This window comes from Melospiza georgiana, chromosome 26, assembly GCF_028018845.1.
Source record: "Melospiza georgiana isolate bMelGeo1 chromosome 26, bMelGeo1.pri, whole genome shotgun sequence".
Taxonomy (NCBI): Eukaryota; Metazoa; Chordata; class Aves; order Passeriformes; family Passerellidae; genus Melospiza; species Melospiza georgiana.
Genome location: NC_080455.1, coordinates 4,639,518 through 4,666,817, shown reverse-complemented (window position 1 = coordinate 4,666,817; position 27,300 = coordinate 4,639,518). Strand labels below are relative to the sequence as shown.

The window sequence follows — 27,300 nt, the reverse complement described above, 5'->3', positions numbered from 1 at the left end:
CCAGGCGCTGCCACCCGCCCTCGGGGACGGGCCTTGGCCAGCTGCCACCCAGCGCGGGTCACCACGGCCCTGCTGCACAGCGAGCAGAGAGAGATACTGCATTTTGCACTAACCCGCCCCTCCCTCCCTCCCACCCTCCCTCCCTCCCCCAGCCCAGCCCCTTCCCCCGGCCCCACCGGCGCTCTCTAATCCGATTTCTCGCCGTCATCATCTTGGTGGGCGTCCCCATCGTGGCCGTTCTTGTCCTCCTTGGAGAGGTGAGCCTGAGAGCCCAGGGCTGACAGCGACAGGAGCCCGGTGCCAGCGCTGACAGCGGGCAGAGAGGGAGGCTGGAGCCCCACGGGCAGCGGGGTCAGGGGCAGAGCGAGGGCTTGGAGCTGGGACAGCTGGTGAGCCTGGAGCTGCTGCTGTAGGGAACCATGGACAGACACACAGACACAACGGGGCTTTGTCATTCTGAGTGCACTTGGTTAAAACAGGGGTTTAAACAAACTTGAAGCTCTTTTCCCACCCAACCCTGAGGTGCTGCTGCTGTAGGGAATCATGGACAGACACACAGACATGACAGGGGTATTGTCATTCTGAGTGCACTTGGTTAAAGTAGGGGTTTAAATAAGCTTGAAGCTCTTTTCCCACCCAACCTGAGGTTCTCAGTCCTGCTGCTGTGACAGCCTCAAGGGCAGGCTCAACACTGTGTCCCCAGCAGGACACACAGCCCCTACCCCACAGGACATCTGGCCCCAGGCTCTGGCACGTCCCAAGGCTGCAGATAAAGCCCTCAGCCACAACTCTGACCAAGAGCAGATGGTGTTTTCATGCTGAGTGCCTGCTCTGCTCCTGCTCAAAACCAAAGCTCCTCTGCTGGGGCAGAGCAGGGATCCCTGCACACACCATCAGGCTGCCACCAGCCCTGTGCCAGCCCAGCCTTGCAGCCTCAGCACCAGAGCAGGGTGCCCTGATGTCCCCAGGTGAAGAATTCACATCCCAGAGGCCAGAATTCCCTCCCAGCCCAACCCAACCCTCACGTACACGGATGATGGAGTTCAGTTCTGGTGCTGTGACCTGCTTAGCTCGTTCAATGGCTCCCAAGACTTGCTGCTGATGCTGCCAAGGAAAAAAAAAACAGAAGAATTTGGGGTCACTTGGAGTGCTACAGGGAAGCAGAACAGGGATCAAGTCCACACAGTCAGGCTGGTTACACCTGCACACACCCAGACAAGGAAACACCTTTGTCTCATCCTCTTCCTCACCACAGGGTCAAACAGGTTCCCTCTTATCCCCACCCTTGTCCTGCTCTCCACACACCCACAGATCCTTGGCCAGAAAGCTCCAGGGTGGGCAATGCCTCATCCTGCCACCCTTCACCTACACAAAACAAGCCCTAAAAATCAGAATCCCTTGTGAAACTCCTTGAGACACATCCTGGAGACCAACTTCAGCAGCAGCTGGATGTTCCAAATACAGGCAGAAAAAAAATGGATGGATCATATAATTCAAAATAAATAAAGGAGAACTGTACTTGCTCCTTGAAAAGCATGAGGTCTCTGAAACACCAGGACTGCCCACTGCACTTCAGCAAGGGGATTTTTCTTTTCATTTTGGCAGCAGGACAGGGTTAAGGATTGCATTAAGATGCACAAGATTTAGCTGGGGCTTAGTTATTAGGCAACCCTGATCTGATCAGCAAGAGACTTTGTCTGTCCTAAGAACAGGTGGGTGGGAAAAGCAGAACCTGTGCCCCAAGCCCAGCACTGAGCCCAGGCAAGAACCCTCCAACCCCCAAAGGGCCAGGAGAGCTGCTCAGGGCTCAGCCTCCGTGGGGAGACAGAAAATGCAGCTCTGGAAGTGCTTAATCCTCCCCTGCCTCAGACACAGACTCCCAAGCACCCCCTCCCCCAATTAATTTCTCAGGGGAGTGGGAGGAGCCCATCAGCTGCATTAATTAATGAGGCAGAGGAACCAGATCTCAAAGAGGATGAGAGGAGGTATCCTCCATATGGAGGTATTTTTTTTAAGTGTCCTTCTCCCACAATTACCACCCAAAGCTGCCACTGCTGACGTGGCTGATGGAGAGGGCAGGAGCAGCTTGGTCCCACAAAAGGGAACTGGAGTTCTGGATACTGAGAATTTTACACTTTCTGTGCTGACAGACTCTGACCCCACTGCATTTGACCTGAGAGTGTGGAGAAACCTTCCAAAATTGATTGATAACACTGAGATTATGGGTGTGTAGTTTGATTTGAAGTGTGGAATATCACAGGGTAGAAAACTTAAGAGTTTAGAGTTTTAGAATATAAAACTCTAGAATAAAAATACAACTTTAGAATATAAAACTTCAGAATATATATAGAGCAAGACAGAAGTTTTAGGGTGGATTAAGAGAGCACCACACAGTGCTCCAGGAGCCAACACTGCCCTGAAGGGCTGGGCTGAGGGCAAGCAAGGGTTTGCCAGCCCAGGGGTGCCTGTGCTGCAGGGCTGTGACACTGCAGAGGGACAGCAGCCTCCATGCCAACACACCCCCCCAAACTGGGGACTCACCTCTTGTGAAAGGTAGGGCAGAACCTGTGCACAAATCCCATTTAGCCTCTTGACAATTTCAGCCTAAAAGGGGGGAGAAATAGAAAGGAAAAGTGAGAGAGGTCAGGATTGAGCAGGCACAGCATCAGCTGCCTCACCTTCCCTCCTCCTCTGTGACAAAACCCACCCTCCTGGCAGCACCCTGGTGCCATGGGGATCCCCTTGCCCCCCTGAGGCTTCTCCCTGCATGGTTAAATGAAGGGATGCTGCTGACTGCAAAGAGCAAGGTTTCATTATTCCTCTTCCTCTTCAGGTCCCCAACATTTATTTAATAAATTGGGAGCAACCAGAGAGCAGAGTTCCTGCAGAGCCAGGTGGGGATGTGCTGAATTACATCTGCCATGTGGACAGACAGACACACTCATGGCTGTTCAGCCTCCTCAGGACCCTCACAGCAGCACTGGCACCTTCTGGGCTGTTAAATGTTTTTTTCTCTAAATAGTGAAGCTTTCAGTTCTTTACAAATCACTTTCTAAAGGACTCAAAACAGAGCCAAAGGCTATAGGTACACACCAAAACCAGCTGAGGGGACCCCAAGAGCAGCACAGGGAAGAGATCAGGCTGGGAGATGTTTGTGGGAGGATTTGTGGCTCAGATTCTTCTCCAAGATCCAGGTTTTCCCAGGGAAGCCAGTCTCATGGGCTTAGCAACAAGGGCAATGGGATCAGAAGCACCAAGTGCCTTTGTGAGGAACAGAACTGTGCTAAGAGGCTTAAACTGAGCCAGGACTTTGTGGCTGGAGCTGAAGCCAGATAGAGACAGGCTCAGAGGAGGGCTCATGTTGTTAACACCACAGGTAATTAGTCACTGGGGATAATTAACAACTTAACCACCACTGAGGGTAATCAGCAAACTTATCCATCCAGGCTGCCACAGAGTCTCCAAGCTGAAGCTCCAGACCCTTCCTGGTGCTCAAATACCTGTTCAGGTTCTGGGGAGAACCACAGGGTGCCCAGAGCCCAGGATGGGATCCCATTGTGATCCTGAGATGTGGGGGGCCCTGCATCTCAAAGGAAGCTCTGACATTCTACAGGCTGATGGCATTTCTAGCTCCTGAAAGGCAGCTGAAGTGACAGAGGGAAGCTCAGAGCAGACAGCCCACCTTCCCCAGGAATTGCAGCACTTGGAGATGCTTTTACCCCCCCTACCTGTTTGTGCATTTCAATATTCAGCCCGTAGGACATCTCATAGTACTGCAGAGCAGGAGAGAAGAGAACAAAATGAATTTTAAGTGCTGGGAACCACCACTGAATCCCTGGCAGGGTTTTCTACAAAGGGGAGCAGAGGCAAGCCCCAGGAAACAAAGGCAAGCACAGAGACCCCCTCCAGGTGCTCCCTGCCCACCCTGCTCCAGACTGGAGTTTTGCCCCACAGGATTCCCCTCACAGACACTTTTCCACAGTCTGCACCGAGGTGAGAGTGAGTGATGCTGCATCAAACCTGGAAAAAGGCTCAGGGCTCCAAACTCCCCTAAGCACAGCCAGGAGAGAGAGAGAGGCAGCCTGGCTCTGCGAGCTCTGCCTGGCCAAGGTCCTAAAGCCCACATGACTCCTTCAGCAGCAAATGGGAGAGATCACAACTGGACTTCAGCTAGCAAGTAACACATCCAGCTGCACACAGCTCCAGCTGTTTAGGAAGGAGTTATGTGGAAACCTCCCCCCTCCACACACAAAAACAATCCACCCAGAAAACCCCTGCACAGCAGCAACAGGCAGCTACAGACAATCTATTGCCACAAGCAGCTAATTCCTGACCCCTGGAAGAAGCTGTTAGCAAGCTGATGTTTTGAGAGTTTAGAAACCTCCTCCTGCAGCCTGCCATCCTGATTCTTGCAAAGGGAAAAAAGGAACAATCCACATCTGTGCTCATGTAGCAGAAGATCACCGGCACCCTAGTACGGGCGACGGGGCCCGGCTCGGTATCAGGATGATCTCAGCCTGCTGCGGGCTCTCGAGGCTTCTTTGCATTCTGAAGACCGAGCAGGAAGCAGGAGCCCGTCCCCCAAGCTGCCAATTGTGACTTTATTCAAAAAAAAAAAAAACCAGAGCAGCTGTGGCAGCTTTGCACATTCACAAGAGCCCTCCCCGTGCTGGGGAGCGGCAGCAGGAGCTGCTGTGCCTGCAGAGCCTCCAGCACTGCACCACGAGCAGCAGCCCTTCCCTCTGCTGCTGACAGCAACCTGAATCAATTCTGGCGACTGCCAGCATTAAGGGGGAAAAAAAAAATAAAAGTAAATTTTAAAAAATGTATCTTGGCCACTGCTGGAGATGAGGGTTTCCGTGCAGACTGCACAGGAAGCAATTGTTTACCAGTGAGAACGGGGCAGGCATCCCCATGAGCACACCAGGAAAGCTGTGAGCTCTTCTCCTTGTCCCCAGCCCCAAGCACACCTTGCTCCCCACAGCCTCAGAGTCTGGCCACAACAGCAGAGAAGGGGCCAGCTAGCTTCCCTTATTTCTGCTTTTTTAAGTCTTAACTCTGCTCTGAAGAGCTGCTCTATTAATTTCAACATCTTATCTCTTCTTTCCAGGGCAGGTGCAGCAGCTGGCAAGCAGGAACCAGCTCATCTTCATGGACAGTACTGCAGCCTCCTACCATTAACTCCATGACAGGAAAGGAAGAGACCACAGCCCTGCCTGGCTGTGCCACAAGGGCTCCTGAGGCATTACCTGGCAGGCAAAACCCTCACCCTGCTCACCAGAATGTAGCTGCTTGCTTGGAAAGCCACAGCCAAGCCTGCTGCCCACACGTGGCACCATTCCTCATGCCTGGGACGCACGTGCCAGCACTCAGCACCACGGCTCAGCAAGGCTGTGGGGTCACCACAAGGTGCACAGGGCACAGAAGTTGATTTCTGCTTCGAACTCACAGCTGGCTTGTGGGGTGTTCCAGTTTCACGACTTCTCAGAGTATTGTTTTATCTCCCACCAGGTGTTTTATCCCCAAACACCTGCACTGGCCATGACCTTCCCAGAGTACTGCTTTGTCTCCCACTGGCCACGACCTCCCCAGAGTCCCCAAACTCCTGCACACCAGCACCTTGCATCACCTCCTCAGGTGTGTAAGAGCTGTCACTTCCTTTGAGCCAAGCACCCACCAAGCAATCCATCAAAAAAACTCCCTCCCACCGTGCATTTCAACAACCCCCTGCATGCAGCCAACACAAAACAACCCCATTTTCAGAAAAGAGCCAATTCCAGCCCTGCTGAGAGCCCTGGAGCTCTGGCACAACCCAGGCACAGGCACCTGCTGGTGTTGCCACCCACACACTCTGCTCTGGGCTGCTCCTTACCATGACGTAGTGACGCTGCATCTCCGATTTCTCGCTGGCTAGTTTGTCACATTCCAACTTCAAGCTGAAAAGCCAGAAAACAGTAAGGAAAAAACCACAAACAGGAGGTGAGAGAGTTGATCTCCACAGAGCAGCTGCTTCCTGCACGGCCTCATCCCGGCCAGGCTGGATTCTTGGATATCATTATCTGGATTTTTCAAGGGGCGGCCAGAGCAGAGCCCAGACAGGCTGCGGTGACCACACAGAGCCTTGCTCCCACTTTCTCAGCACACACTCAGGAAAAGGACACAAGGCTATCCCCCAGCAGAGCACTGACCTCCCTGCAGGCAAATCCATTCCACAGGAAGCTGGGGAGAAGCAGAGCTGGCTGCCCAGGGAGGGGTTTGCCTTTCCTCAACAGCTCGCTGGCAGCTGGGGACAGATTCTGGCACAGAACCTGTCTGCAGCACTCAAGAGATGTTCCAATACAACATCAAAACCAAAGCCAGACCCACTTCTGGATGGATGGGGGTGGAAGGGGAGGGGGGGGAGGCCCAAGTGCAGCACATCCCTCCAGAAGCAAGGATTTTTTTTCCTCTCTCCTAGATCCTTCACACCCTTCAGAGAAAGTGCCGCTGCTCCCAGTGTTTTATGAGACTCCAACTCACCAGCCGAGCAACTGCAGCCAGCATGTGCTGTGGTTTTATGTTTCAAACAAGAAACAGCTTCACCTACACAAAACCTGCTCCTTCTTGAGCAGATTAAGTCCAAGGGGGTGGAGCAGCACGGGGGGAAAGCTTCCCTTTCAGCAGGAACCCCTTCTCCCCTGCTGGCACTGCCAAGGCACAGAGACACAAGGAAATGGCCACTTCCCAGCAGTTTTTCTGCCTGCTCCTGCCAAAATGACACCACCACAAACTCACAGGCAGAGCCCGGGCTGGGGGACATTGCAGCCACATGGCACCAATGCACACACCAAAATCAGCACCAGGCTGTGGCAGAGGGCATCACCCAGATAATTTAAACCAAAGGGCTTCGTGTTTATGTCAGACACACACACAGGCAAAGCAACAGATTGTCTCAAGCCAGCTTTTGGGTCAGCAGCACTATTTCCACACACATTCACAGAAAAGTAGATGCTTTTGGATTCTAAGTGCTCCCTGCAGCATTTGCAGTCCAGGAATGGCAGCCAGAGAGAAAAACTGAGGAAAACTCCCAGCAAGAGGCAGGAGGCCTGGCGAGTGTCTGTGCAGTCCTGGCTGAGCAGCACTTGGAGGAAAGACCTTGGCTGGGGAAGGGAATGGGCGTTCTCCTCGCCGGGCTCCCATGTGGACACCACCAACGCCAAAGCTGTCCCAAGCTACACCACCGGCTCCCCTTCCCCAAATCCTCACCCGGTCCCGGGAGCGAAGCAACGAGCGGAAGAACCGGAGCGGTTCCCGTGCACCGGGACGGCCCCGTGGGCAGCACGTACCTGTGGTACTGGGCCTGCAGCAGCTGGAACTCGTCCTTGATGCGGTCGCACGAGTCGGAGGTCGTGAACTTCAGCTGCTGAGGCAGGTGAGAGGAGCCCTTGAACAACAGGAGACAGCGCTGGGGCCGGAGCCGGCGCCCGCCGGGCCCCGAGCCCGCCCCGCTCTCGCCGCCCCGGGGCCCGAGCCCCCGCCGGGGGGCAGCGCCCGTGCCCGGGACGCGCCCAAGGTCACCCGCGGGGCCCCTTCCCCGCCTGCCGCCGCCCCTCGGCACCGGCGGCGGGAGGCGCTCGATCCCCCGGAGCCCGCGGGGCCGAGGGAGGCCGGGCAGCCCCCGGGCAGCCCCCGCGGCCCCGCCGGCGCCCGGCCCCGCCCCGCGGCCGCTCCGGCCCCGGGCCGCGCCGTACCGAGTGCCGGCTTTGTGGAAACATCATGTCAGGTTGCGGCTCGGTCCCCTCACGGAGCGGCCCGCTGCCGCCTGCCGCCCCCGCCGCGGCTCCCCGCGCCGCCGCCGCCTTTGTCCGCGCCGGGTCCGGCCGCCCCGGCCCCGCGGCCGCCCCGCCCCGGCCGCGCCGCTCGCCCCGCGCCGCTCCCGCCGCCGGCGCCTATTGTCTAATGGCGGCTGCGGCTCCGGCTCCGTCCTGCGGCTGCTCGGCACCACCTGCCGCCGCCGCCGCCTCCCCGGCCCGGGCGGGCCCACGGCCGCGCCCGCCCCCGCCGGTCCCCGCCCCCGCCAAGCTGCGCCGCCGGCCGCGAGCACCGGGCTGGGCCCCGCTCCGTGCCCCGCTCCGTGCCCCCACTGTGGCGGGGCATGGGGATGCGGCCCCGTGGTCGGCACGGGCCTTGCCCCGCTGGGCTTTGCTCCCCTCAGCCTCCGGTGCGCGGCCCGCCGGGTATCCCTGCCCGAGCCTCCCGACCCCTCCGGTATCCCTGCCCGAGCTCCCGGCCCTTCCGAGCCCAGGATCCGCTGGGTGTCCCTGCCCGAGCCCCCGGTCCCTCCGGTGTCCCTGCCCGAGCCCCTCAGAGCCCAGGGCTCGCCTGGCCTGAGGCGCATCCGGAGCCCCGGAGCGGCCCTTGCCGGGCACTGAGCTCCTCGCCCTTCCCCAAGCAGAACAGGCATTTTTTAACCCAGAGTTTCGTTTTGCTTTATTTCAGCGTTGCCCTTGGCTAAGCGTGAGGGAAGGCAAAGGAGAAAGGTAATTCGCCTACAAGTGGCCTCCAGAGAAAGCTCTGATCTCCAAACAATACGATATTCTGCTCTGGATGCAAACTTTGGTCCTGAACCTGCTGCCTTGAGCAGACCCTGCAGTTCGTGTCCTGTGGGATCGATTGCATCCCCTCAGAGAGCAGTGAGGTGGGGAATTCAGCCACAGACTTTATTTCTGGAAGGATTTTGTTGCCATGGGGCCAGTTGCAAAGCCACAGTCACAAATGTGCCCGTGCTGGGGTAAGATCAGGTCCTTGGAAGCCATTCGGGCAGGAGCACGGTTGGTACGTGTGAGCACACAGGGAGCTTTCATAAATTTTGGATGTTGTTCCATGTCTATCTTTAAAAATCAGTACATTTTCTGATTAAAAATAAAACCCTACACGTCATGACTCCAGCAATGTGGGCTGGCCTGTTGTGGTATTTATTTTTAAAAAGAACAATATAGCAGCTGAGTTATTGTGACACCTCCTGCATATTGTGCAGTAGCTTTTTCACTTCAACATCTCCATATTAGTGGAAACTGTGACAGCTTCATGCCAAGGATTATTAATAGTGCAGGCAGGCTTTGTGTCCCTGCAGAATAAGGGTTGGAAAACAGGGCAGACAGTCTTCCCCCAGTGGGGTTGGCATGCTGGTCCCCCTTTTTACATGGAGAGAAACTGAGTCACCCAAGCTTGGGCTCTGCATTTCTGCAGAGAAATGCAATTTATAGTCAGGTCCCTGTTGTCCCCTTCCCCTGGTCCTGGAGCAGCACAGGCACCCTGCCCTACCCTTGCAACAGCTTGCAGTCACTCCCTTCCAAGTGGGAAATGAAATGCTCCTTTATTGGCATTGCTGTTGGCTACAAAATGTTCCATTTTATCTTTTTTTTTTTTTTTTTCCCTCCCCTCCCCTCCTCTCTCCTTACATTCTTCCAGGAAACACTCTAATTTATGGTATAATCTTGGCAAATCCCAATCCAGGGGAACACAAACTTGCTTGTGCCTGGTAAATGACTTTTTAATGGGCTTGTTTCCAGCTGGGCAATGCACCTGCATGTGAAGAAGAGGGGATTTGAGCCTGGCCCGGGCTGAGTCAGGGGCTGGATGTGGTCTGGGCACAGAGGAGGTGGCCCCAAACACAGCCTGGTGAGCAGTGGGGGGTTCCCACAGCCCACCTCAGACCTGGCTTGAGAAATGAAGGTTATTCCAGCACAGGAAAGGGAGTTCTGTGTAGGAACTCTCCAATGAACCAACATTTGTCTGCAAAGCTGTTTAAAGGCAATGTGGGGAAACCCCTCACTCTTTCAACATTTTGGCCAGGAATAAAGACAAGCTGGACTCTTGCTACAACCAGGGCATGCAGGTGGGTTTGCAGAAATCCACAGGGGACAGAAAGGGCAGGAACATTTTGCATTTCTAGTGGAGCAAGAAGCTGTCCCAGTCCCTGGCCCCGCTGGAACAATTCATACAGGGATGTCCTAATGAAACCAGAGAAACTTCCTATTAGTTCCTAAAAGGAGCAGTCTAACAAAGCTGCCAAAAATAAATCTGTGTAATGAAGAGCCTTTGTAAATTATTCAGATATTATATCCCACTCCAGCACTGGTTCAAGGAGAGAGGTTGTACAGACATTTTCTGCTCTGAAGCTCTGGACACAAGGTGAAAGCCATGCTGTCATTATTATGAAAATGTAGGCTCTTAGATCCTGCTTTTACCCTGAGAATACTCTCTCTTTTACCTGGAATTAAAGAGGAAGAAATAAAAAAAAAAGGCACAGCAGCAATTCGGGCACTGAGACAAGGAAGGTTTTTTTGCCTTTCTCCACATCCTCAGGGTGTCTGTTGAGGGCCATCACCTCAAGCTGACCACACACAGGACCCTGCAGGGTGTGGGGTGGCTCAGCCAGCAACTCCTTTGCTTCTCATTTTGCTTTGAATGCTGTGCCCTCCTTCCAGTAGAAACAGGGCTGAGACCCACCAAACTCATTAAACTCCAGCTGCCCTGGATCCCCCACCTGCCAAAAACCCCCAATCCCTCCCTGAGCTGCAATCCCCCACTGTTTCCCTGTATTCAGACATTGGTGAGGCATTTCATAAGGGCCAGTGCTGGCATTTTGTAGATTTTTAGCCACAGCCAGCCCATGCCACACAGCAGGGCTGGTTCCTGATTTTTTTTTTTTTTTTTTGGTTTTGCCCAGCCCTGCCAGGTCTGTGCCACCTGGGATGGGATGGGCAGGCCAGGCACTGGACCTTGGCCCCCTGCCACATCCAGGCCACACTGTCCCTCATCATCCCTCCTATCACAGGGATTATTGGCTTTTGATATTAAACTTTCTCTAGATAGCATCACATAATCAGCCAGACACCCGGCAAGGGCTGGGCAGGCCTGGCAGTGATTTACACACAACTTGCCTCTCAAACCCCTCTTTCACATAAGGGGCTGTTTTCCTTCTCTCCCTCACCACTTCCCAACTCTCCCGTTGATGTTAGGAGCTGTGCAGATCTCCCTGCTGCAGAAAAAGGCTGGAATGAGCAGTGGGACTGCACAGAATGAGCAGTGGGGTTCCCAGGGAGCCAGAAGAGGCACAAACATGGCACTGGCAGGGCACAAATGCCACCAGCAGTGCTGTCCCTTGTCCCCATCACCATCCAGCCCCAGCTGCTCCATCCCCTGGCACACCCAGGTGCCCTGATGGGACACAGCAGAATCTCAGTGCCCACATGGGCTGCTAGCAGGCAGGACATTTCTTCTGCTCTGTATGCCCACGGTTCCATGCTCATTTCCTGCTGAAATTGTCTTGCTGCTTGCTCTGAGAGGCAGAAATGAACAGCAGCCCAAATTCCTCGCCTACACCGAGAAGAAAAATGAGAAATTGTCTCTGGATGTGCATAAGGTCCTAGCCAGGAATGGCCTGTAGGCAGCAAGGGCATTTCTCCAAGAGCAGCCTTGGTCCAGGCAGGCTTTTTACAGCTGGTAAAACATTCCTACCCTCTTTGATCCCGTTTTATCAGTGACTTGGAATAATCGGGCTCCATTCCTCATGGTGGCTGCCCCCCACCCCTCCCTTCTGCTGTGGCCTGTGTTTTTGCTGCACACTGATTAGGGGTAATTATCATCCCTTTTACCAGCCAAAGTGCAAGGAACAGTTCACACTCCTTGCAGGAAGCAGGAAAGGGATTTTGCAGCTGAGCCGTGATTAGGAAGCACATGGCAGGGATGCCTGAACCTGCTTGCTCCCTGGGTGGTGTCCCTGAGGCATTTGGTGGGAGATAAGCAGCAAATTTGGAGCTGTGAGACATTCAGGAGGTGCAGGGGAATCCGCTGACCCTTTGGTCGTGAGAAGCTTCCCAGTTTGCAGAAGCAGCAGTGTGTGAAATCTGGATGTGAAACCCAAACTGAGCCTGGAGGGAGCGACTCCAGCGCTGGAATGGGCACAGGAGCAGCTTCCTGAGCAGCCCCAGCTGTGCTGTGGGCATGGCCAGATTCAGGGCTCTCCCCTCCCTCCTCTGCCTCCCTGGCTGGACGAAGGGAGGAGCCAAATACCAATTTTAGGGTCAAAAGGATCAGCCAGGCTCTCCTCCTGCTCCTGTGCGGGATCAGTGTTCATCTGCTGCACTGGAGCTGCAGCAAATGCAATTTGCAGCATTTTCTGAGGTTTGCACAGGGAGGACAGATTGCTACACCTTTTGCAGAAGCAGTGTGTGAATCCCTCTGCATGTGAAACCCAAACTGAGCCTGGAGGGAGCGACTCCAGCGCTGGAATGGGCACAGGAGCAGCTTCCTGAGCAGCCCCAGCTGTGCTGTGGGCATGGCCAGATTCAGGGCTCTCCCCTCCCTCCTCTGCCTCCCTGGCTGGACGAAGGGAGGAGCCAAATACCAATTTTAGGGTCAAAAGGATCAGCCAGGCTCTCCTCCGGCCCTTCTGCAGGGTCAGTGTTCATCTGCTACACTGGAGCTGCAGCAAATGCAGATTTGCAGCATTTTCTGAGATTTGCAGGGAGGACACATTGCTGCACCCTTAAGAGTCTTTCTGTTCTGTGCACTCCTCCAGGTAGGGAGAACATTTCTTCCTGACCTCAATTTATGACAAACACTGAAGCATGAGGCTGGATTGATTGCACAAGGAGATTGTGTCTTAGTAACTTGTGTGAATGCTGCAGCAGCTATGCTAATTCATCATTCCTTTATTTATGAAATCTCTGTGCAGGTTGAGTGCAATTAAATGATGTGTTTTGGGATGGTAGGGGATGAAAGGATCACAGAAAATGTAGGTTTGTTATCCTAGTTTACTGTGCACTGAGCCCACCTACAACACCATGACAAACCAGATGTGAAACATAAGGTTTAAAAAAAACTAATGCAGCAATTGCTGTCACGGGCTGCATTTGTCAGTGCTGTTTGATCTCAGTGCCTTTCCTCCTCTGTTCAGAGAGCTCCAATCTCGTGGCATCTTCCTGTGACAGGCAATTGAAGAACTTGTAAAAATTAATTTTGGGGGAGGATGAAACATTTGCCACGTGCTCTGCAGCTGGGTCCCTGGTCCCCATCAGGCCAGACACATTCCTGCTTTGAATATCACAAGAGAAGGAGGCTCTGCAAGCACTCTGGGCAACCTGTGCTGTGTCAGCAGCACAGAAAAGTTCTTCCTCATGTTCAAGGTGGAACTTGTGCATCAGCTTCTGCTCATTGTCCTGTTGCTCAGCAGCTGAGCAGAAATTGCTCCATCCCCTGGCAGTTCCCTTCAGATATTTATGGGAATTGGTAAAATTGGTAAAATCCCCGCTTGGTCCTCTCCAGGCTGAGCTGTGTGGCAGCAGCTCTTTGGCCACAGAGACAAACAGATAAATTTCCCAGGTATTATTTTGGGAAAGTCTGTGAGCAGATCAGAGAAAAAAAATTAGAAGCAATTCTTAAATTGTTGTACCTGGTATTGTGAACAGGTGGAATGGGTTATGGAGATTTGTTTATCAAAGGGTGGTTTCCTAATTAACTAATGGTGATGGTGTTTTAAATTCTTCCTCATGTTCAAGGTAGAACTTGCTGTGCATCAGCTTCTGCTCATTGTCCTATTGCTGAGCAGAAACTGCTCCATCCTCTGGCAGTTCCCTTCAGATATTTATGGGAAAATTGGTAAAATTGGTAAAATCCCCTCCTGGTCTTCTCCAGGCTGAGCACAACCAGCTCCCTCAGCCTAGCAGTGTGGCAGCAGCCACGAGTTTCAAAAAGTTTCTCTCTTTGGCCCCAGAGAGAAACAGATAAATTTCCCAGGTATTATTTTGGGAAAGTCTGTGAGCAGATCAGAGAAAAAAAATTAGAAACAACTCTTAAATTGTTGTAGCTGGTATTGTGAACAGGTGGAATGGGTTATGGAGATTTGTTTATCAAAGGGTGGTTTCCTAATTAACTAATGGTGATGGTGTTTTAATTAAAGGACCAATCAAGCACACCTGTATCATAACTGTCTCTAAAAGAACAATGGGTTTTTAAATAAGGATTATTATTGATCAGCCCTCTGTGAATCATGGAGTTGATGCTAATTATCACCAGGGGACATTGCCATGGTATGGCAGGGTCACCTCCCTGACCTGCTGGCAATGCCAACTCAAAACCAGGGAAGAAATGGGGCCAAAATGGAGAAAAGGGATGGGATTGGGATGTGTCTGAATCTCCACAGGATGTTCCTCTCTGCAAACAAATGGGGGAGACCTCTGGGCTCAGCTTTAGCTGCTCCAAATGTGGGCCATGGGAACAGCTGCTCTGGAAGTGGCCTGGCACGTTCAGGATCAGCTTTCTGCAGGAACAGGGACGTGGAGCCCAGGGAACTGCACAGCACGCTGGTGACAGAGCTGAGGGAAATCTCAAATCTCCTGGGAAGCCTCTGAGCACCAAAACTTTTCCATTAGGGCAGAAAGGGAGGGAGTGGATGGGCTGTTGTTGCTTGCAGACTGGCAGTTCTGGCATTCTTAAATCACACTTTGATCAGGACTCATCAAAACTCAACATCTGTGGACCCAAACTTCCCATCAGCAGGAGCCAAGCGGGTGCTCCAGAGGCTGGATGCAAATTTTATTTCTCCTTTTCTTTTGGCAAACTGTGGAAATTTCCTCAGGATCTGCTGGCCTTTAGATCTTCATCCTGCTTAAGAGAAGGCAACCAAAACAAACTTTGAACACACAGAGCAGCCCAGCAATCCCAGCTTGGGGCTCTTTAGCAGCCCCAGAGTGTCACCTGTGTCACCCTCAGTCGCCTTTAGGACTGTCCAGGAGTTCCAAAGGGCAACAGGAGACAGGGAGCAGCCACTGTAGTTGGGATCCTGGGTGTCTGCTGAGTAATTTCCAGCTGCCAAAGCAAAATAAACATGAGGCCTTTGCCAGAGGTGTGTGATGAGGGAGGAACAGTTCTCCTGGCTGTTCCCTGGGAGGGGAATAAGAGAATGGAACAAAGGGAGGTCAGTATTGCTGCTGTTAAAAGCCAAACTATGAAAAAAAAGTTAGAAATTTATTTTAACTGAGGCAAATAACTAATTGGAATAGCACAGGGTTAAGGGAGAATTTAAGTGGAAAATAGAACCTGCTGTTTGTGAGTATCTTGTGTTTCTGTCTCAGGCAAACTGCTAAAAGGTAAGGACTGGCAAACCACTGCATGATCCTGGCTGGTAAAAAGGAAGGCAGGTGTGGAACAGCTCCGTGGTGCTTTTTTGGACCTTCAAAAGATTGTTTAGATATAGACCTCAGGGTAAGAGGTATGCGAGAGAGGGGAGTGTGTGTGTGTGGAGAGTCCAGGTGAAGCTGCTCTGCTTGGGGCATGGTCTCACAGGGCACGGGGGATGCTCTGACAGGTGAGGCTGCCCTGGAGCGCAAGAACCAACCAAGGCTGTGCCATGAGGGGATGCATCAGGCTGGAGGAGCTGCTACAGGTCAGCCAGGTAGGAAGCAATGAGGAGACCCGTGATGAAGGCAGCCCTGGGACGCTGTGTGGAGAGCTCGGGAGGGGCACCGAGAGCTCTGCCGGGACACGGCCGGAGCCGGGAGCACAGGGTCGGCCCGTGAGGCCTCAGCCTCTCGCTGCTCGGCCCTGAGGGCTGGGCTGGGCCGGCGGGGTCTGCGGGCTGAGCCGCACCCGTCCCTCACAGCTCGGGCCCGGCCCGCTCCGGGCACCGCGGCAGCCCCGGGCCCGCCCTGTGCCGTCATCCCAGCGGCCTCCAAGGCCCCACCCGCCGGCGTGGCCCAACCGCGGCCCCGTAGCGGGCGAGGGGAGACGGCGGCTCCGCGCTGGGCCCGGCCGCGCCCGGTCACGGGAGGCTCCGCTCCCATCCCGGCCCGCCCCGCCATGGGCGCCCGGTCCGCCACCTTCCCACAATGCCCGGCGGCCCCGCCCCGCTCCAGGAACGCGCGTCCGTGCGCCCCCCTCCCCCGCGACCGGCCAACCAAACCCTGCGCTCCCATTGGCTGCGGTGCCGCGTCCCTCCCGTCCGGGCCCGCCCCGTTGCTCGCCGCGCTCTCCCATTGGCCCCGGCCGCTGTCAGTCAGCGCTTGTTTTCGGCGGCAGCGGGTTGGGTTGCGCCGGCTCGTCGGTGTCTCGGCGGAGCCGTGCGGAGGGAGCGGCGGCGCAGCCGGGCGAGAGCGGCGCGGGGGCGGCGGCGGCGGCGGCGCTGGCGCTGGGCCCGGCCGCAGCACTCGGGGCCGGGGCGAGGCCGGGCCGGGCCGGCGCCGCGCAGGGCGGGAGGGTGGGGAGGGAAGGGGGCGCGGGACGCGGGACCGGGCCGGGCCGGGCGCTGCCGGCCGTGCGGAGAACGGTGGTCGGTGCCGGGGGGGTGGGGGGGTGGGCGGGGGCGTCCCGGCCGCGGCGCGACCATGACTCTGGAGTCCATGATGGCCTGTTGCCTGAGCGACGAGGTGAAGGAGTCGAAGCGCATCAACGCCGAGATCGAGAAGCAGCTGCGGAGGGACAAGCGCGACGCTCGCCGCGAGCTGAAGCTGCTGCTGCTGGGTGAGTGAGGGAGCGAGTCCGTGCGGAGCGCGGCGCCGGTCCCGCCTCAGCGGCTGCCGCGGGGCCCGGCCCGGGGCTCGGCAGGTCCGGGTGGCCGGGCCGGGCGGGGAGCGGGTGTGGCGGGGAAGCGGCGGGAGCCATCCCCGCCTCAAGCCCGGCGCTCGGGGCCGCTCCCGAGCCGTGCGGGGCGGCCGCCTCATTGGCTGCCCTTTGTTTGATTTTGTGATGCGTTCGCTGTCAAAATGGGTTTTGACACGAGCAGGAACTAAGCGGCTGGAATTCCTGGTGCTGAGGGCGGGCACGCACGAATTTGTGAATTTGTCTCGGGGAGAGGTTTCTCAGCAGTGCGCTGGGCTCGGGTGGCGTGTGGGAATCCGCTGGTGGATTTGGTGTAATTGTAATTTGGTGCTTTTCAGGATGTGTGGAAAAACGGGCCTGCAGCTCCTAAAGGCAGAGTTTCCCCTGGGGCAAGGGCCGGGCAGGGCGGTGTGGAGGTTCTGTCAGGGACAGACATTCCCCTGTTAGTGGGAATGCACAGTGAGGAGATGCCCGTGGTGTTCGGAGGTGCAGATCACCTGTGCAGCCCTGAGAATCTAGGTCTGAGGCTGGAAACAGGAGTTTCATCTGTGCCGTGCTCAGATGAGTTTCCAGGGATGGGTAATCTGCTGCAAACTGAGGCTTGCAGGCGTGAGTTTGGTGTTCGTGCCTAGGTAGCCCCAAAATTTGAGCTGAAGTTTCAGTTTTCGTGCGTGCCGTGATTTAGCGTTGCTTGTGTGTCGGATATATCCTGCTTTGTGTCATGAATATTGTATTATCTTGAGACGAAATCTGAAGCGGATCTGATGGATCTGTTGACAAGCCATTAAGGTCCAGCTGAGGAAGGAGGCTGACCCTTGTGGAAAAAAAAAAAAAAAAAAATACTTTGCAGAAGTGGGGGGAGACTCTGTGTGCCCAGCCCCTTGGAGGGCTCCAGTACCAACACTGATACCTGGTGATAAATGTCAAATAAACCCCAGGGCTTTCCTTTTCACCCCAAACCCTTCACAATTAATGTATTGCTATTTGTGTGAAAGGTAAAATTGAGGGCTTTTTCTGCTCTTTGGAGATGCTGTGGCAGTTTCTGTAAGGCTTCTTGTCCCTCACTCTCATGCTTCCCTAAAAGCAGTCCCACAGAAGCAGCTGTGTCAAAATAGGTTGTCGCTATAGGATGGATCTGGGTTAAGAAGATCCCACTGGATCTAAATATTTCACTTTAGAAAGAATTCAAATTGCTCAAGAATCCTTTCTGCTTTTCTAAAAGATACAGATTCTGCATCAGATTAAAAAAAAACAAAAAACATGTAGAAGGTGGTTATTAATGGATAAGCAACATTTTAGGTATAGACAATTTTTGCAGGATGCTTTTCACTGGTCACAGCGCATTGCCCACCTTCAGCTGGCCCAGGTAACTTGTGTTCTCTCTCCCTGTGTTCTCTGTTTTATGCAGTTCTTATATTTACAAATATTAATGATTGGCTCAATGAGAGGGCTTTCCCAAAACCTCCAAAATTTTGAGTGTGTGGAGGGAGTTTCCACCTTGTAGAAACTGTTACGTTTTTCTTGTCACTACATCTGGTGACAGTTACTTTGTTGAAGCCTAAAACAGGAAATTAAGGTGAAGAATAACAGTGCTAATCAATGATGAACCTGTTAATAAGAAATTCAAGGTGTTGGACGTTGACATCTGGTACAAAGTAGGAATTTGTCTTTTTACTGGGTGGGGAGGATGTTTTGTACAAAAATTATTTGTGATTAAGCATGGGATATTGTTGACTGAGCAATGTATTTACTGGGGGATCATGAGGAAGTTGCTGTAAACTCTGCTGCTTTCATATATTGGAAGAAGAAGTGATGAATTCAGCTTATCCCCTGTCATATTAAAAAGGATTTTGTGCCCTGAGAGTTGTAAATCTTGCCCACCAGAGCTTGTCACCTGCTGGTGTAGTGCTGTGCCTCAGGGAGAGCAAAAGGCAACTTTCAAAAAACCCAAAACCAAACCAAAAACCCACCATCAATGAGCAAAACCAACCCCCAAAACCAAAAAAGGGCAGTGATGGAGTGACAGGAAGAATTTGTGTTTGAACCCATAAGTCCTGAGGCAAGCAAAGGTCTGGTGTTGAGGTTTCTTTTATATTTTCATTGTTGAAATGCTTTGAAGCACCACCTTTTTTTTTTTTTTTTTTTCCTCTCAGTTTTGGTCACTGTGGTAAAAGACAAGGAAGTATTTCTCACCACAGTGACAGAAACCACAAAAGATCTGAGTTTCCAGTTTTTCCCCCACTTGGGGTTCACCTTTGTGTTCAAGATGGAGATAGTTTGCTGCAATTTGGTAGTGTCTATAATATTAATTTCTGACTGCTGAGGTGATTTCTGTCAGTTCTTGCTGTTCATTTCAACATAGTTGGGTGCTTGTTGCTTTTTATCTGGGCATTTTTTATTTGTTTGCCTTTTAACCTAGCAAGATAAAATGAGTAACTGAGTATCTACATGGGAGTATTAATTGTGTATTGGGATGAATGAGATCCTGTCTGAATCCATCTCTTCCTTAGTGTGAGGAGGATCTGGTGGTGCCTTTAGGGCTCTGCCAACATTTTAACTCCAGGTCAAAAGGATTTGTATCACTCACACGATATATTTTGACTTTTTGATCTGTGTAGTCAGGTGAGCTGGGCCACTGTGTTAGAGAGGTGTGGGTATTTTATCAATATCCTGCATAATGATAACAAATTTTAGAAGATGGAGCAGAAGCAGTCCACAGAAATGTAGTGGTGTCCATTTAGGCTGCTGAAATGGTAGTGGTGTCCATTTAGGCTGCTGAAACGTGGCGTTGAGCTGATCCCAAGTGAGACCTGGCCTGGCTGTCCCCTCACGGGGCGGTGTCGCCAGGGGTTGAATTGTGAATTCAGCAATCCTCTCTGACTGCCTGTCCACCCTCTGATGGCGTTTTCCCCTCCTGCTCACCCTGTTAGAAAGCTCCTCCTGTCCTTTGGTATCATCTGGTGGCCTTCACATGCCGAGTGACACTCCTGCGCGGGGCCATAAATGTAGGAGTGGAAAGGACCTGCCCGAGTGACGGTGCAGGAAGCGCTGCCCTGCGCGGCGTCCTGCCCTCCCATCTGCTCCCAGGCCGGCAGTAAAACCTGCAAGAGGAGGAGGAGAAGGAAGCAGTGGCCTCGCAGAGCAGCCTGCAGCCCGTGGGGACCCAGGCACGGCACCGACAGCTGGAGCAGTGGCCTACTCTGCTCTCCCTGCCAGACGCCATTTTTAACTCTCTCCCCTCCACAGCAATCCTGCCACAGGGAGCAGAAATTTGGGCTGCAAGGGCTACACATGTGCTGCCTGCCTTCTTCAGAGTTTCTTCAGCTCACTTCTCTTTTGGAGTTGATTTATTTTGTTCCTGTTGCGTTCGCTTCTTCCCTTCCCGCGTAGAAAACGTTTTGTGCCAGTTTAGAACGAAACAAAATTTGCTGCTTGCTGGGCTCCTCCTGACCATTCACTGCTGGGTTTGTAGCACTTTTCCTGCCTTGAGAGTGTGTCCAGGCCCTTCCTGGCTGTTGTAGCATCTTGCTGGAGTATCTGGGAATAGGTCAGGTGTGACGGGCAAGGGCCCCTTGACGCAGGACGTGTGGGAGTGGCTGTAATGTGAGATTTGGAATAAGTACCAGAGCTACTTTTGAAGGCTGCTGCAAAGGACAAGGTGTCTTCCTTCCAGGCTGCCTTTTAAGTGACAAAAAGAGGGTTGTGTGCTTGGGTGTAGTGATAAGAGCTTTTATCTGTGGTGGATTTTGCTGCTGGTGGCTCTTAATTCCCTTTTTTGCATCCTGTAGGCACTGGGGAGAGTGGGAAGAGCACGTTCATTAAGCAAATGCGTATAATTCATGGCTCAGGCTACTCTGAAGAGGACAAAAAAGGCTTCACCAAGCTGGTGTACCAAAACATCTTCACTGCCATGCAGTCTATGATAAGAGCCATGGAAACCCTGAAGATTCTGTACAAATATGAACAGAACAAGGTAAGTTGGTCAGTTTTTGGACAAATCTTTAGTCAGTGAGGATTTTGAGTTTTTGTTTCTTTGTGTTTTTCTGCATTGCAACCTCAACATCCCTGAACTCTTTTCTATAAACTTTTTATGGCATTTTCTTGATACCCAACTCCTTTTACTCGGTTGTGTTAAGGGACAGAAGAATTTTGCATGGTTGGTGCATGATGTGCCTAGTGAGTTGTGGGATAGGAAGGGATAGGAGAGGTGTTATTTTTACTCATTTCAAGGATTCAGAGTTATTAAATATGTTTCTTTTCATGTGCTCCTTTTTTTATTGCAACTTGACGCTGGCAAAATCCATGCTGGACCCAAAAGACACAGACCTGTGCTGGTGGTTACCCCTGTTTCTGCAATGCTTCTGTTTTTCTGATAGCTACTGACCAAGGCTACAAACCTTTCTTGAAGAATTTTGGTCTCAACCACAGAAACATGCTGATTTTAGGACCAGGAATTAATTTTAGACAGATCTGATCTAAATTATTTTCTCTTTTTGAGGGGGAGGACAGTGAGAGTGAGGGCATGCCAGGAAAATAGATTTTTTTTAGCATATTTTGCTTTTTTTAATCCTTAGTATCCTTAATATTTTGAAGTTGTGTTTTATCTGACCTATCACAGAATGTCTTGGAGCTTTGAATTTTGAATATTTAATTTTGAGTAATTATTTGTAGGGATTAGATGGTGCCTCTTTCCTGTCTGTGGTGAGAACAGGCTGAGTGTGAGAAATCTTTCCCTGTGCTTTATGTGAGGCATGGTGGAGGGGTTCTGATAAATAAAATCTGCCAGATTTTGCTTGCTGTAACCTGTGCAGAACCTCACTTTCTTTTTTATTTATTGGGGGCATTGGAAAAAGCCCCTAGGTATGAATAATCACCTCACAAACACCACAAGCTATGGTTGTTACTTTGCTTAGCCATTGTAGGGTTTTTATACCCCCCAGTTTTGGGGTTTATTTTAAATTTTTCTCTCTTTTCTTCTTCTTTTCAATCTCCAGGCCAATGCAGTGCTGATCAGAGAAGTGGATGTAGAAAAGGTCATGACATTTGAGCAGCCATATGTAAGTGCAATTAAAACATTGTGGAATGACCCTGGAATACAAGAGTGTTATGACAGGAGAAGAGAATATCAACTTTCTGACTCAGCTAAATAGTAAGTACACAATCACTGGCATGCTTGTGGTGGGAGTGATGCTCCAACAAATTTATTTATTTATTTATGAAAGTCCAGAGTTTATTTCCTTATTATTTGCTGCTTTTCCTGGGAGTCTGAGGTGTTCATGCATCTGCTTCAGGATGTACCTGAGGCCAGAATCTCCACATTATTCCATCTGTATTGATCCTGGCTCTTGGGCAGCAGGAGAGCTGCTCCTTCTCATCAAGTTTGCCATGTGTAACTCAGATTTTATTAATTACAAATCCATTAAGTTTGGCAATGTGCAGAGGGTGTTTCTACATTTATAAGTAGAAAACCTCAGATGAGACTTGATCCTGAAACATAAAGCATCTAAACTTCCTCTGTTGTAAAGATTGTGTTCCCCACTCCTATACAGAGTGGATAAAGATGTTTGTAGTGGATCTGGCTGGTGAATTACTGTTCCCCAAAAATATTTTCTAATTACTTTCCACATCATATTTAAAATAATTCAGACAACTTCTGCCTTTCTCATTACTCTACAGAAAGACTTCACGTAGCAATTTGTCCATCTGTATCTTTATATGCTGCAACCTAAGGTAGTTTTTTTTTCCTTTTTCCTTTGTTATTTTTTTTCCACTGTCCTGTTTGCAGCTATCTCAGCGATGTGGATCGTATTGCCACCCCAGGATATCTACCAACTCAGCAAGATGTGCTACGGGTTAGAGTCCCTACAACCGGGATCATAGAGTACCCCTTTGACCTAGAGAACATTATCTTCAGGTACTGAGGTGTCCTCGTCTTACAGCTCAGCAGGGAGATGGTTTCAGGAAGGATAAATTGGGGCTTGCTTCAAGTGTGGGTGTGTGGTGCTCTGATTGGGGTGGTCTGATGTTGTGGAAACTCAGAAAACTCAAAAAATTTACAACTCAACCTGCTTTTGAATCAGTGACACTTCACAACCCAGGGAGCCATCTTGGTGTCCTTCCTGGGAAGGATTGCACTGTTGAAATTGTGATTTTTGAGGCAACTCAGCAAGATGTGCCACAGGTTAGAGTCCCTACAACTGGGATCATAGAGTACCCCTTTGACCTAGAGAACATTATCTTCAGGTACTGGAGGTGTCTTCATTTTACAGCTCAGCAGGGACATGGTTTCAGGAAGGATAACTTTGGGCTTGTTTCAGTGGATATGTGATGGGTGCTGCTCTGATTGGGGTGGTCTGATGTTTTGGAAACTCAGAAAACTCAAAAAATTTACAACTCAACCTACTTTTGAATCAGTGACACTTCCAAACCCAGGGAACCATCTTGGTGTCCTTCCTGGGAAAGATTGCACTGCTGAAATTGTGATTTTTGAGGCAACTCAGCAAGATGTGCCACAGGTTAGAGTCCCTACAACCAGGATTATAGAATATCCCTTTGACCTAGAGAATATTATCTTCAGGTACTGGAGGTGTCTTCATTTTACAGCTCAGCAGGGACATTGTTTCAGGAAGGATAACTTTGGGCTTGTTTCAGTGGATATGTGATGGGTGCTGCTCTAATTGGGGTGGTCTGATGTTGTGGAAACTCAGAAAACTCAAAATTCACAACTCAAAATTCAGAACTCAACTTGCTTTTGAATCAGTGACACTTCCAAACCCAGGGAACCATCTTGGTGTCCTTCCTGGGAAGGATTGCTCTGCTGAAATTGTGATTTGTGAGGCAGCTGAGGGATGTGTTGAAGGCTGAAGCCACCAAGGGCTGGCACTTTTTGTGCAGAAATTCTTCTTTGTACACAGCACCTGCTTTGAGAGCTGATTTTCTGTGCCCACCTTGTGCTCTCAGGGTGGCACCAAAAGTTGCTGCAGCAAGAGGATCTTTGCAAGCTTAAACCAGAAACTGAGCCTGGCATGACCAGGCTGAACCCAGCAATATTCCTGTGTTTCTCTCTGCCCTTCCCCACCACACTGTGGCATTGCCAGAGAGGAATAAAGGAACCTGCATCCCCTCTCTTAAACCATTTAGTTACAGAAATGCAGAATTCTCCTCTCCCTGTTCTGTTTTGCTGAGTAGAAAAACAGCAAAAAAAAAAAAAAAAAACAAAAAAAACAAACAACTGGGAGTAGGTGTAGGATTTTCTCAAAGGTGAACCACGTGTGGCACTTCAGGTGAGTGCCAGAATAACTTTAGTGTACAGGTGAGACTTGAAATTGAGAGGCTGAAGTGCTTGACTGTTAAACAGCACATTCCAATAAAAGTGTAACAACTAAAGAAAGATTTGGGTGGGGGAGAAGCTTTGAGGCAAGCAGGTGCTTTAATTAAAAATAAAAATAGTTTGCTCACGTGACAGAGCACAGCTTTGAAGGACTTGTCTTTTCAGACTCAGGGCTGCTGCTGCTGAGCAAACCAGAGCAGAATGCAACAAAAATGGTGAAGGGTGAATTTGGCATCACTCACCTGTGGCCATTCTTTCAGTTTGCTGTATTTCTGGACCATATTTTGTAAATTTGATGGTTTTGTAAATTTGAAACAGGCAGATGCTGTCACACCCCTGTGCCAGTTAACAGGAATGGTAAAAAACCAAATGAATTCTCATTGTTTGCTGCTCCTTTGCTACCTCTGTGATATTCTTATTTACTTCTCTTCTTTAGAATGGTGGATGTTGGAGGTCAGAGATCAGAACGAAGGAAGTGGATCCATTGCTTTGAAAATGTGACTTCCATCATGTTTTTAGTAGCACTTAGTGAATATGACCAAGTTCTGGTGGAATCTGATAATGAGGTGAGCCAAAGAGTGGGAACTCTGCAGAAGGAAGAAAGGGAAAGAGGGAGGAATTTCTTTGTATTTCCTCAAAGGCTGGTACCCAGCTGCTTGGTGCCAAGTTGGATTAGCTGCTCTTATTGGTTTTGGCCTTCAGTTCTTGTTGCAAAGGGAACATGAGCCTCCACAGGTCATGATGTCCCTGAGGATGGAAAAAGCAGAGGGCATTCAAATCATCTGGACTTGTCAAGTGAAAAATGAAATTATCTGCAGTTTCCAAGTCCCCTGTGCCATGCACTGTGCTCCCAAATCACCCCTTTCCCTCCTGCACTGAGTTACTTCAGGCTTTGCTGTCCTGGGAGCTGCTGTCTGCACTCTTTGAAGGTGCAAATCTGAATTTTAGCACTTGCTAATAGATCAAAACCATGCTGTTAGATAAAAATAGTTGCTCTTTTTCTAGTAGACAAAATATGCTCACAAGGTACCATTGGACAGTGCTCTCACATGATTGTTAAAGCATAAAATGACTTTTAAATCTTTTGATGTGAAAAGCTTGGCAAATAAATGAACCTCGAGTCCCTCAGATTTTGCATTTCCTTTCCATTTACTGATCCAGCTTGAACCAGAATCTACCTGGGGCCAAAATATTTTGTGTATAATGTTTGAGATGCTGAATTCCTTCAGCAAAAAAGGGATTTTAGTGCTCCTCTGTGCAAACAGGGTTTTGTTTTTCTGCTTTCAGAACCGGATGGAAGAGAGTAAAGCTCTCTTTCGAACCATTATAACTTATCCATGGTTCCAAAACTCTTCTGTTATCCTCTTTCTCAACAAGAAAGATTTGTTGGAAGACAAGATCCTGTATTCCCACCTTGTTGACTATTTCCCAGAGTTTGATGGTGAGTGGATTTTAAGAGGGAACACTTGGTGGGGTGGAGGTGATTTGGTTAAAATTTATTTATTTTTTAAAGAACACTCAGAAGTGGAAAAAGCATTAATTGGAGAAAAAATGCCTACAGCAATAAGAAAACATCACAAAAATTATCTTAATTGTGCATAGAGAAGTGGAATCTGGTAAGATGATGAAATAATGAGCCTCTCCTAAATGAAGAATTATCCCCTCCAATGTGCACAATGGAAGTCTAACTTCTACATAAAACCAGTTTCATACCTATGACAATTTCCTGATATTCTGGATCTTTTAACCCTCTAGTTAAGAGGTGATTTCAGTCTTTGTTTTGAGAAACCAACTGGTCAAGTTGTTTAAATGATGGTGCTAAAACCAAAATCTTCTGCAGCTTGAAATTCTTATTAGCTTATTAGCAGAAATCCATCTGCTGTTGTGGGGAAATAATATCTATGTGAAACAGAGAATTTCCCATCTGAAACAAAACTCCTTAGCCAAAATATTATTCCAGGCTCTTCAGCTGAGTGCATTTAAAGCTGGTTGGTAACACATCTGTACAGGGCTGAAAATAAAATCAAAGTGGTGGAGGATAAATCAGGCAATACTCTTCTTGCCATGCTCTAATTCTGCAATTATTTGCTTAAAAAATATGAAGTAAAGGAAGAATTACCATCTTGCAAACAGCTTTTACTATTTAGAGGACCAGTGGAATTGTGTTGGTGTGTCCTCCCACATCTGGAGTTCCTGCTTGGAGCTCAAGTTTTTTCCAGCAGGTTGGGAATGGGTGAAGAGCTGCTTCCCAAACAGGGGATGGAGTTTGTTGGGTTCCAAACTTCAGATGGAGCTTTAACAGCTGGAGACACATCCCAGCTTCCAGGGCTGTCCTGTGCTTCCATTTTACCCTGCAAGCAGCTCCTTCAAGGATGCAGCATGGCCTGTCAGTGGGAGCTTGCCCATCAGATTTCCTCTCAAGAGATGGTATTTGCCATACAACAACAGCAGTGAAAGAAATTGTACTAGGTGATTATTTTCTGGGGACTTGTCAGCAATGTGAATTAAAAGCTGGCCAAAATCTGCATTTTTAGCTCCTGTGAGGTGACCATCTGGATCAGACTGACTGTGTTTTGACTGGCAGTAACTCTTATTTCCAAAATTCACACTTGTGTTATTCAGACTGTGAGATCCACCTGTATAATAGGAAGAAATGTAGACCCCATTTCCATGGGAGAGCATTTAGGGGTGTCTGTCCAATATCTGCCACTGTTTCCCAGTGGATGCTCCCACCCTGGGCCTGAATTCCAAAGCAGGGTCTGAACTGACCCATCAAAACTGCAAAATGCCCAGGGATTTGGTTAAACACCTGAAAACCATAAGGCACTTCACCTCCTGGAGCTTTGATCCCATAAATAATCTTAATTTCACCTTTAAAGCTCTGTAACCCTTAGGACAAAATTGCTGCTGGATGTGGGGGAGTGAAGGCATTCACTGGTGTCTCTGTTTGCTGCAGGCCCACAGAGGGATGCCCAGGCAGCCCGTGAGTTCATCCTCAAGATGTTTGTGGATTTAAATCCCGACAGTGATAAAATCATCTATTCCCATTTCACATGTGCCACAGACACAGAGAACATCCGTTTCGTCTTTGCAGCTGTCAAGGACACCATCCTACAGCTCAACCTGAAGGAATACAACCTGGTTTGACCTGCTCTGCTCTTGCCCCTTGAGAGGCTTCTTTGTGAAGAAAAGACAAAAAAAAAAAAAAAAACAAAAAACAAAACAAAAAAAAAAAGAAATTTTAAATATGACAGGATAAAAAAAAAAAGTTTTAATTTTTGATGATGTAATGATTGCAAATTGTCTGATCTGTGGAGTGGCAAGTGCTCGGTGTAACCCTGGAGTCTCATGTCTCTGTCCACAGAGTAGTTGATTTCATATTTTTAACA

At 50.3% G+C, this 27,300-nt stretch overlaps 2 protein-coding genes across 3 annotated transcripts; one reads left to right on the top strand and one right to left on the bottom strand.

Annotated features, from left to right (window-relative positions):
• Positions 1-152: 152 nt before the first annotated feature.
• TLE5 (TLE family member 5, transcriptional modulator) lies at positions 153-7,839 on the bottom strand. Of its 2 annotated transcripts, none has more exons than XM_058040750.1 (7): positions 7,731-7,839; positions 7,326-7,423; positions 5,873-5,936; positions 3,729-3,773; positions 2,542-2,604; positions 1,030-1,104; positions 153-407 (listed from the first exon to the last, which is right to left on the bottom strand). In XM_058040750.1, exons 1-7 carry the CDS (start codon positions 7,755-7,757, stop codon positions 186-188), a joined length of 594 nt encoding a protein of 197 aa, XP_057896733.1. In that variant the 5' UTR covers positions 7,758-7,839; the 3' UTR covers positions 153-185. The 2 variants fall into 2 exon arrangements, with proteins under 2 accessions (XP_057896733.1, XP_057896734.1); XM_058040751.1 differs by having other exon boundaries at positions 153-404.
• An 8,506-nt stretch (positions 7,840-16,345) lies between these two features.
• On the top strand, positions 16,346-27,150 carry GNA11 (G protein subunit alpha 11). The gene is made up of 7 exons (XM_058040746.1): positions 16,346-16,503; positions 20,370-20,554; positions 21,576-21,730; positions 22,367-22,495; positions 24,348-24,477; positions 25,199-25,352; positions 26,868-27,150. The coding sequence occupies exons 1-7, from the start codon at positions 16,368-16,370 to the stop codon at positions 27,056-27,058; spliced, it is 1,080 nt and encodes a 359-aa protein (XP_057896729.1). The 5' UTR covers positions 16,346-16,367; the 3' UTR covers positions 27,059-27,150.
• Positions 27,151-27,300: the final 150 nt, after the last annotated feature.